The 11625-nt window shown below is 42.9% G+C and overlaps 1 protein-coding gene across 1 annotated transcript in view; it reads right to left on the bottom strand.

Annotated features, from left to right (window-relative positions):
• Positions 1 to 365: 365 nt before the first annotated feature.
• LOC115117373 (uncharacterized) overlaps positions 366 to 11625 on the bottom strand; it is a 45953-nt gene continuing 34693 nt past the window's right edge. Inside the window, exons 9-17 of the mRNA XM_065026084.1 lie at positions 4186 to 4258; positions 4012 to 4018; positions 3851 to 3914; positions 3573 to 3767; positions 3201 to 3254; positions 2987 to 3043; positions 2884 to 2940; positions 2701 to 2837; positions 366 to 1952 (exon numbers count right to left, since the gene is read on the bottom strand). Coding sequence (XP_064882156.1) covers positions 1332 to 1952; positions 2701 to 2837; positions 2884 to 2940; positions 2987 to 3043; positions 3201 to 3254; positions 3573 to 3767; positions 3851 to 3914; positions 4012 to 4018; positions 4186 to 4258 — 1265 coding nt within the window. The 3' untranslated portion in view covers positions 366 to 1331. The remainder of the gene's footprint in view (positions 1953 to 2700; positions 2838 to 2883; positions 2941 to 2986; positions 3044 to 3200; positions 3255 to 3572; positions 3768 to 3850; positions 3915 to 4011; positions 4019 to 4185; positions 4259 to 11625) is intronic.

Genomic DNA, 11625 nt, shown 5'->3' with positions numbered 1-11625 from the left:
AGTAGGGTCTCTGTAGGTCAGTAGGGTCTCTGTAGGTCAGTAGGTTCTCTGTAGGTCAGTAGGGTCTCTAAGTCAGTAGGGTCTCTGTAGGTCAGTAGGGTCTCTGTAGGTCAGTAGGGTTTCTAAGTCAGTAGGGTCTCTGTAGGTCAGTAGGGTCTCTAGGTCAGTAGGGTCTCTGTAGGTCAGTAGGGTCTCTAAGTCAGTAGGGTCTCTGTAGGTCAGTAGGGTCTCTGTAGGTCAGTAGGGTCTCTAGGTCAGTAGGGTCTCTGTAGGTCAGTAGGGTCTCTGTAGGTCAGTAGGGTCTCTAGGTCAGTAGGGTCTCTGTAGGTCAGTAGGGTCTCTAGGTCAGTAGGGTCTCTAGGTCAGTAGGGTCTCTGTAGGTCAGTAGGGTCTCTGTAGGTCAGTAGGGTCTCTAGGTCAGTAGGGTCTCTGTAGGTCAGTAGGGTCTCTGTAGGTCAGTAGGGTCTCTGTAGGTCAGTAGGTTCTCTGTAGGTCAGTAGGGTCTCTAGGTCAGTAGGGTCTCTAGGTCAGTAGGGTCTCTAGGTCAGTAGGGTCTCTGTAGGTCAGTAGGGTCTCTGTAGGTCAGTAGGGTCTCTGTAGGTCAGTAGGGTCTCTAGGTCAGTAGGGTCTCTGTAGGTCAGTAGGGTCTCTAGGTCAGTAGGGTCTCTGTGTCAGTAGGGTCTCTGGGTCAGTAGGGTCTCTGTAGGTCAGTAGGGTCTCTGTAGGTCAGTAGGTTCTCTGTAGGTCAGTAGGGTCTCTAGGTCAGTAGGGTCTCTGGGTCAGTAGGGTCTCTGGGTCAGTAGGGTCTCTGTAGGTCAGTAGGGTCTCTGTAGGTCAGTAGGTTCTCTGTAGGTCAGTCGGGTCTCTGGGTCAGTCGGGTCTCTGGGTCAGTAGGGTCTCTAGGTCAGTAGGGTCTCTGTAGGTCAGTAGGGTCTCTAGGTCAGTAGGTCAGTAGGTCAGTAGGGTCTCTGTAGGTCAGTAGGGTCTCTGTAGGTCAGTAGGGTCTCTGTAGGTCAGTAGGTCAGTAGGGTCTCTGTAGGTCAGTAGGGTCTCTGTAGGTCAGTAGGTCAGTAGGGTCTCTGTAGGTCAGTAGGGTCTCTGTAGGTCAGTAGGGTCTCTGTAGGTCAGTAGGTCAGTAGGGTCTCTGTAGGTCAGTAGGTCAGTAGGGTCTCTGTAGGTCAGTAGGGTCTCAGTAGTCCGTAGGGTCTCAGTAGTCCGTAGGGTCTCTGTATTTCAATAGGGTTAGTGTCTTAGGTCAATAGGTCAGTAGGGTCTCTGTAGGTCAGTAGGGTCTCTGTATTTCAATAGGGTTAGTGTCTTAGGTCAATAGGTCAATATGGTCTCTGCGGGGCTGCTGGGAGCAGAGGGAGGTTCAGGTCAGCTACTCGACGCTGTAAGGACTGACGCAGCTGAACAGAGTTACGCTGCACTCCTCCTCTCATCCCTCCTCCTCCTCTTCCCCCTCCTCCTCTCCTCGCCCTCTCCTGGCGAAGGCTCTTGATGACCAGAGCGTGCTGTCTATGGGAGGGGAAGGCCGGGGGTTTGGTCCCGTTGACCAGCAGCCCTGTGGTGCCCTGCGGCCGTACCACGTGGCCCACCCATGTGAACTTCCCCCCCCTTCCTCCCCCACCTCCCTCCTTCAGCCCAGCATTCCGTAGCTGGGGGAGAGGGGGCGGGGCAGTTTGTGCCATTTCCATGGCGCCTGCCAAGTGTTCTCTGTCCGAGGGGCGAGCCTCCGTGGTCTCCAGGATCATTCTGGGAGAAACTCCACCCTTCGTCTCCGAGGAGTAGAACATCTGCAGCTTCTTTAACCGGTCATTGTTGCCAAGGCGATGAGGGTGAACGTGGTCATCGTGACAACTGTCATCGTCGTCGTGGAGGTGGCTGTTGTCGAGTTCCGCCCCATCGGAGTGTGTGGTTCTGAGCTCATGTGGTGGACGGACTGGACGGACCTGTACAGAGAGTGGTAACATCAGACAGGAGCAGGACACTAAAGAATATAGTGGTAACATCAAACTGAACATGAATGAAAATCTATGGATAAAAGGACAACGTCTGGTCACTGTTAAAGCCTAGATAGAGATGAATGCAACAACTACATCAATCTATAAATATGCCCATCCTGTGAATTTGCATAGCAAAAATGCACAAATGAGTGCAGTCCAACAATGTGTAACTCAACGCAGGATCGGACACTGGACGGCCATTTTGCATAGTTAACTCCGTTCTTGCATTGCCTACATACGTAGGGTTTAAAGGATGCTTTAGCTGTTACATCAACTGATCTGGTAATAAAGATTTTAGAGGCAATGAGCATGGAAGGGGTCACTTCCAGAAGTACACTGAAACTCCACTTCCAGAAGTACACTGAAACTCCACTTCCAGAAGTACACTGAAACTCCACTTCCAGAAGTACACTGAAACTCCAATTCCAGAAGTACACTGAAACTCCACTTCCAGAAGTACACTGAAACTCCACTTCCAGAAGTACACTGAAACTCCACTTCCAGAAGTACACTGAAACTCCACTTCCAGAAGTACACTGAAACTCCCTTCAATTATTTTCCCTTCAATTATTTTCAAGAGGAACATTTGGAATTGGAATCTGGTTTCCTTTCTGAATTGACTGGAATTGAAATGGAATTGACCACACTCCTGATACATAGCAAACAACATTCTGAAGAGCTTGACCAGTCTGACCTGGACTTCTCTGGTTGGTTCCAACAGGCGTGGCAGGGGGGCGGAGTCACACAGCTTGGAGGCAGAGCTTTTAGGAGGTGCGAGATGGACCAGCTCTCTGTCCCCGAACACAGAGACTGGAACACAGAACACAGAGGCTGGAACGCAGAACACAGAGACGGGAAAAGAGACTAGAACACAGACCATAGAGACCAGAACACAGAGGCTGGAACACAGAACACAGAGACTGGATCACATAGACTAGAACACAGAACACAGAGACTAGAAAAGAGACTAGAACACAGACCACAGAGACCAGAACACAGAGGCTGGAACACAGAACACAGAGACTGAATCACGTAGACTAGAACACAGAACACAGAAACTAGAAAAGAGACTAGAACACAGAACACAGAGACTAGAAAAGAGACTAGAACACAGAACACAGAGACCAGAACCGCAAAAATGGAGACTAGAACACAGAACACAGAGCCTAAAAAAGAGACTAGAACACAGAACACAGAGACCAGAACACAGAGGCTGGAACACAGAACACAGAGACTGGATCACGTAGACTAGAACACAGAACACAGGGACTAAAAAAGAGACTAGAACACAGACCACAGAGACCAGAACCGCAAAAATGGAGACTAGAACACAGAACACAGAGACTAAAACACAGAGACTGGAATAAATCCCACTAGAACACAGAACGCAGAGACTAGAACACAGAAAATGGAACACAGAGACTAGAACACAGAACACAGAGACTATATCATATAACACAAAGACTAGAACAAGGAGACCACAACACAAAACAGAGACTAGAACACAGTACACAGAGACTGAACACAGAACGCATAGACTATAACACAGAGACTAGATCAAAGTACACAGAGACTGAACACAGAACGCATAGACTATAACACAGAGACTGGGACACTGAACACAGAGACGGAACACTGAACACGGAGACTGGAACACTGAACACAGAGACTGGAACACTGAACACAGAGACTGGAACACTGAACACGGAGACTGGAACACTGAACACAGAGACTGTAACACTGAACACAGAGACTGGAACACTGAACACAGAGAATAGAACAGAGACTAGAACACAGAACACAGACACTGGATCAGAGAGCACAGAAACTATAACACAGCACACAGAGACTGGACACAGAACACAGAGACTGGACACAGAACACAGAGACGGACACAGAACACAGAGACTGGACACAGAACACAGAGACTGGGACACAGAACACAGAGACTGGGACACAGAACACAGAGACTGGGACACAGAACACAGAGACTAGATAACAGAACACAAAGACTAGAACACAGAACACAAAGACTCAAACACAGAGATGAAAAGACAGAAACTGAACGCAGAATACAGAGAATAAAACACAGAACCTAAAACAGAACTAGAACAAAGAGACTAGACCACAAAACACAGAGACTAAAACACAGAATACAGAGACTAGAAACAGAACATACAGATTAAAACACAGAGACTGGAACACATAGATTAGAACACAGATCTCAGAGACTCGACCACAAAACACGGAGACTAGAACACACAACACAGAGTGTATAACACAGAGTTTATAACACAGAGACTAGAACATAGAGACTAGAACACACAACACAGAGTGTATAACACAGAGACTAGAACATAGAGACTAGAACACACAACACAGAGTTTATAACACAGAGACTAGAACATAGAGACTAGAACACACAACACAGAGTGTATAACACAGATACTATAACACAGAGACTAGAACATAGAGACTAGAACACACAACACAGAGTGTATAACACAGAGACTAGAACATAGAGACTAGAACACACAACACAGAGTGTATAACACAGAGTTTATAACACAGAGACTAGAACATAGAGACTAGAACACACAACACAGAGTGTATAACACAGAGACTAGAACATAGAGACTAGAACACACAACACAGAGTGTATAACACAGAGTTTATAACACAGAGACTAGAACACAGAGACTAGAATACACAACACAGAGTGTATAACACAGAGACTAGAACATAGAGACTAGAACACACAACACAGAGTGTATAACACAGAGACTAGAACACAGAGACTAGAATACACAACACAGAGTGTATAACACAGAGACTAGAACATAGAGACTAGAACACACAACACAGAGTGTATAACACAGAGTGTATAACACAGAGACTAGAACACAGAGACTAGAACACACAACACAGAGTTTATAACACAGATACTATAACACAGAGACTAGAACATAGAGACTAGAACACACAACACAGAGTGTATAACACAGATACTATAACACAGAGACTAGAACATAGAGACTAGAACACACAACACAGAGTGTATAACACAGAGTTTATAACACAGAGACTAGAACATAGAGACTAGAACACACAACACAGAGTGTATAACACAGAGTTTATAACACAGAGACTAGAACACACAACACAGAGTGTATAACACAGAGACTAGAACATAGAGACTAGAACACACAACACAGAGTGTATAACACAGAGTTTATAACACAGAGACTAGAACATAGAGACTAGAACACACAACACAGAGTGTATAACACAGAGACTAGAACATAGAGACTAGAACACACAACACAGAGTGTATAACACAGAGACTATAACACAGAGACTAGAACACAGAGACTAGAACACAGAGACTAGAATACACAACACAGAGTGTATAACACAGATACTATAACACAGAGACTAGAACATAGAGACTAGAACACACAACACAGAGTGTATAACACAGAGTTTATAACACAGAGTGTATAACACAGAGACTAGAACACACAACACAGAGTGTATAACACAGAGTTTATAACACAGAGACTAGAACACAGAGACTAGAACACACAACACAGAGTTTATAACACAGAGACTAGAACATAGAGACTAGAACACACAACACAGTAGCTTAGAACACAGAAGTGTAACAAAGGTGGTTTGGTGACCCAAGTCTTGAAGTGTGCTGAGTTCAAACCCAGTCAGTCTCTAACGTAAAGCCCCAGGATGCACGCTGTTTCTCTGTCAGGGCTGTGGTGTGGGTGCAGGTTCTGCTTTTCTCTAATTACACTCTTCTAACCCTATGTGCGTGCATGTGTCTGTGTGTGTGCATGTGCCTGTGCGTGTGTGTGTGTGTGTCCTACCTTCAGGAAACAGTGTGATGGCGACCTCTTCATCAACGAGAGGCGTGGGGCAAGGAGAAGGGAGGCAAGGGAGGAGAGAGGTGGAGGAGTGGCGGGTCTCTGTGGGAGGGTCTTCCTGTCTCTTCTTGTTGCTGAGAAATTCCTCCTCTGTGGACTGTGGTTGGCTCCTCGGGGGCCGGCTGGACTGCTTAGAGACCTTCTCATTGGCTGGCTCAGTCTACAACAACAGTGATTGGCTGAGCCTTGGTACCTGCCGTAGAGCTGTAATATCTATATCTATCTATTGTACAGTATAATTTAGTATAGTATTGTAGTGTAGTATATAGTATCATAGTGTAGTACATAGTGTTTGGTAGTATATAGTATCATAGTGTAGTATATAGTGTATGGTAGTATATAGTATCATAGTGTAGTATATAGTGTATGGTAGTATATAGTATTATAGTGTAGTATATAGTATTATAGTGTAGTATATAGTATTATAGTGTAGTATATAGTGTATGGTAGTATATAGTATTATAGTGTAGTATATAGTATTATAGTGTAGTATATAGTATTATAGTGTAGTATATAGTGTATGGTAGTATATAGTATATAGTGTATGGTAGTATATAGTATTATAGTGCAGTATATAGTATTATAGTGTAGTATATAGTTTATGGTAGTATATAGTATTATAGTGTAGTATATAGTATTATAGTGTAGTATATAGTGTATGGTAGTATATAGGATTATGGTGCAGTATATAGTATTATAGTGTAGTATATAGTTTATGGTATTATAGTGTAGTATATAGTGTGGTATATAGTATTATAGTGTAGTATTTAATGTGGTATATAGTATGATAGTGTAGTATATGGTGTATGGTAGTATATAGTATTATAGTGTAGCATATAGTATTATAGTGTAGTATATAGTGTATGGTAGTATATAGTATTATAGTGCAGTATATAGTATTATAGTGTAGTATATAGTGTGGTATATAGTATTATAGTGTAGTATATAGTGCGGTATATAGTATTATAGTGTAGTATATAGTGTATGGTAGTATACAGTATTATAGTGTAGTATGTAGTGCGGTATATAGTATTATAGTGTATGTTATAGTGTAGTATATGGTGTCATAGTGTAGTATATAGTGTATGGTAGTATATGGTATCATAGTGTAATATATAGTGTATGGTAGTATATAGTATTATAGTGTAGTATATAGTGTATGGTAGTATATTGTACTATAGTGTAGTATATAGTGTGGTATATAGTATTATAGTGTAGTATATAGTGTATGGTATTAGTGTAGTAGTTAGTGTATGGTAGTATATAGTATTATAGTGTAGTATAAAGTGCGGTATATAGTATTGTAGTGTAGTATATAGTGTATGGTAGTATATGGTATCATAGTGTAGTATATAGTGTATGGTAGTATATGGTATTATAGTGTAGTATATAGTGTATGGTAGTATATAGTATCTTCGTGTAGTATATAGTGTATGGTAGTATATAGTATTATGGTGTAGTGTATAGTGTATGGTAATATATAGTGTCATAGTGTAGTATATAGTGTATGGTAGTATATAGTATTATAGTGTAGTATATAGTGTAGTATATGGTATCAGTGTAGTATATAGTGTATGGTAGTATATAGTATTATAGTATAGTATATAGTGTATAGTATCATCGTGTAGTCTATAGTGTATGGTGGTACATAGTATTATATTATAGTATATATTGTGGTATATAGTATCATAGTGTAGTATAAAGTGTATGGTAGTATATAGTATTATAGTGTAGTATATAGTGCGGTATATAGTATTATAGTTTATTATATGGTATAGTATATGGTATTATAGTGTAGTATATAGTGTAGTATATAGTATTATAGTGTAGTATATAGTGTAGCATATGGTATCATAGTGTAGTATATAGTGTAGTATATGGTATCATAGTGTAGTATATAGTCTAGTATATAGTATTATAGTGTAGTATATAGTGTTTGGTAGTATATGGTATCATAGTGTAGTATATAGTGTATGGTAGTATATAGTGCCCTAACCCGAAATCTAAGTTTAGTTCTAACATACTGCCCTAATCTACTGCCCTGGGGCGGCAGGGTAGCCTAGTGGTTAGAGTGTTGGACTACTAACTGGAAGGTTGCAAGTTCAAATCCCCGAGTTGACAAGGTACAAATCTGTCGTTCTGCCGCTGAACAGGCAGTTAACCCACTGTTCCTAGGACGTCATTGAAAATAAGAATTTTAACTGACTTGCCTAGTTAAATAAAGGTAAAAAATAAAAATAAAAAGCTACTGCCCTAACATACTGCCCTAATCTACTGCCCTAACATACTGCCCTAACATACTGCCCTAATCTACTGCCCTAACATACTGCCCTAATCTGCTGCCCTAATCTACTGCCCTAACATACTGCCCTAATCTACTGCCCTAACATACTGCCCTAACATACTGCCAAAACACACTGCCCTAATCTACTGCCCTAACATACTGCCCTAATTTACTGCCCTAACATACTGCCCTAACATACTGCCTTAACATACTGCCCTAATCTACTGCCCTAACATACTGCCCTAACATACTGCCAAAACACACTGCCCTAATCTACTGCCCTAACATACTGCCCTAATCTACTGCCCTAACATACTGCCCTAACATACTGCCCTAATTTACTGCCCTAACATACTGCCTTAACATACTGCGCTAACATACTGCCTTAACATACTGCCCTACCATACTGCCCTAATCTACTGCCCTAACATACTGCCCTAACATACTGCCAAAACACACTGCCCTAATCTACTGCCCTAACATACTACCCTAATCTACTGCCCTAACACACTGCCCTAACACACTGCCTTAACATACTGCCCTACCATACTGCCCTAATCTACTGCCCTAACACACTGCCCTAACATACTGCCCTAACATACTGCCCTAACATACTGCCCTAATCTACTGCCCTGGGGCGGCAGGGTAGCCTAGTGGTTAGAGTGTTGGACTACTAACTGGAAGGTTGCAAGTTCAAATCCCCGAGTTGACAAGGTACAAATCTGTCGTTCTGCCGCTGAACAGGCAGTTAACCCACTGTTCCTAGGACGTCATTGAAAATAAGAATTTTAACTGACTTGCCTAGTTAAATAAAGGTAAAATAAAAAAATAAAAATAAAAAGCTACTGCCCTAACATACTGCCCTAATCTACTGCCCTAACATACTGCCTTAACATACTGCCCTAACATACTGCCTTAACATACTGCCCTAATCTACTGTCCTAACATACTGCCCTAATCTACTGCCCTAACATACTGTCCTAACATACTGCCCTAATCTGCTGCCCTAATCTACTGCCCTAACATACTGCCCTAATCTACTGCCCTAACATACTGCCAAAACACACTGCCCTAATCTACTGCCCTAACATACTGCCCTAATTTACTGCCCTAACATACTGCCCTAACATACTGCCTTAACATACTGCCCTAATCTACTGCCCTAACATACTGCCCTAACATACTGCCAAAACACACTGCCCTAATCTACTGCCCTAACATACTGCCCTAATCTACTGCCCTAACATACTGCCCTAACATACTGCCCTAACTTACTGCCCTAACATACTGCCTTAACATACTGCGCTAACATACTGCCTTAACATACTGCCCTACCATACTGCCCTAATCTACTGCCCTAACATACTGCCCTAACATACTGCCAAAACACACTGCCCTAATCTACTGCCCTAACATACTACCCTAATCTACTGCCCTAACACACTGCCCTAACATACTGCCTTAACATACTGCCCTACCATACTGCCCTAATCTACTGCCCTAACACACTGCCCTAACATACTGCCCTAACATACTGCCCTAACATACTGCCCTAATCTACTGCCCTAACATACTGCCCTAACATACTGCCCTAACATACTGCCCTAATCTACTGCCGTAACATACTGCCCTAATCTACTGCCCTAACATACTGCCCTAATCTACTGCCCTAATCTACTGTCCTAACATACTGCCCTAATCTACTGCCCTAACATACTGTCCTAACATACTGCCCTAATCTACTGCCCTAATCTACTGCCCTAACATACTGCCCTAATCTACTGCCCTAACATACTGCCAAAACACACTGCCCTAATCTACTGCCCTAACATACTGCCAAAACACACTGCCCTAACATACTGCCCTAATCTACTGCCCTAATCTACTGCCCTAACATACTGCCAAAACACACTGCCCTAACATACTGCCCTAACATACTGCCCTAATCTAATGCCCTAACATACTGCCCTAATCTACTGCCCTAACATACTGCCCTAACATACTGCCCTAATCTACTGCCCTAACATACTGCCCTAAAATACTGCCTTAACATACTGCCCTAACATACTGCCAAAACACGCTGCCCTAATCTACTGCCCTAACATACTGCCCTAATCTACTGCCCTAACATACTGCCAAAACACACTGCCCTAATCTACTGCCCTAACATACTGCCCTAATTTACTGCCCTAACATACTGCCCTAACATACTGCCCTAAAATACTGCCTTAACATACTGCCCTACCATACTGCCCTAATCTACTGCCCTAACATACTGCCCTAACATACTGCCAAAACACACTGCCCTAATCTACTGCCCTAACATACTGCCCTAATCTACTGCCCTAACATACTGCCCTAACATACTGCCCTAACTTACTGCCCTAACATACTGCCTTAACATACTGCGCTAACATACTGCCTTAACATACTGTCCTACCATACTGCCCTAATCTACTGCCCTAACATACTGCCCTAACATACTGCCAAAACACACTGCCCTAATCTACTGCCCTAACATACTACCCTAATCTACTGCCCTAACATACTGCCCTAACATACGGCCTTAACATACTGCCCTACCATACTGCCCTAATCTACTGCCCTAACACACTGCCCTAACATACTGCCCTAACATACTGCCCTAACATACTGCCCTAACATACTGCCCTAATCTACTGCCCTAACATACTGTCCTAACATACTGCCCTAATCTACTGCCCTAACATACTGCCCAAACATACTGCCCTAACATACTGCCTTAACATACTGCCCTAACATACTGCCTTAACATACTGCCCTACCATACTGCCCTAATCTACTGCCCTAACACACTGCCCTAACATACTGCCCTAACATACTGCCCTAACATACTGCCCTAATCTACTGCCCTAACATACTGCCCTAACATACTGCCCTAACATACTGCCCTAATCTACTGCCCTAACATACTGTCCTAACATACTGCCCTAATCTACTGCCCTAACATACTGCCCTAACATACTGCCCTAACATACTGCCTTAACATACTGCCCTAACATACTGCCTTAACATACTGCCCTACCATACTGCCCTAATCTACTGCCCTAACATACTGCCCTAACATACTGCCCTAATCTACTGCCCTAACATACTGCCCTAACATACTGGCCTAATCTACTGCCCTAATCTACTGGCCTAATCTACTGCCCTAACATTCTGCCCTAATCTACTGCCCTAATCTACTGCCCTAACATACTGCCCTAATCTACTGCCCTAACATACTGCCCTAATCTACTGCCCTAACATACTGCCCTAACATACTGCCCTAATCTACTGCCCTAACATATTGCCCTAACATACTGCCCTAACATACTGCCCTAATCTACTGCCCTAACATACTGGCCTAATCTACTGCCCT

The sequence above is a fragment of the Oncorhynchus nerka genome, linkage group LG13 (assembly GCF_034236695.1).
Source record: "Oncorhynchus nerka isolate Pitt River linkage group LG13, Oner_Uvic_2.0, whole genome shotgun sequence".
Lineage (NCBI taxonomy): Eukaryota > Metazoa > Chordata > Actinopteri > Salmoniformes > Salmonidae > Oncorhynchus > Oncorhynchus nerka.
The sequence above is the reverse complement of the archived record's forward strand: the minus strand, read 5'-3'. Positions and strand labels throughout refer to the sequence as shown.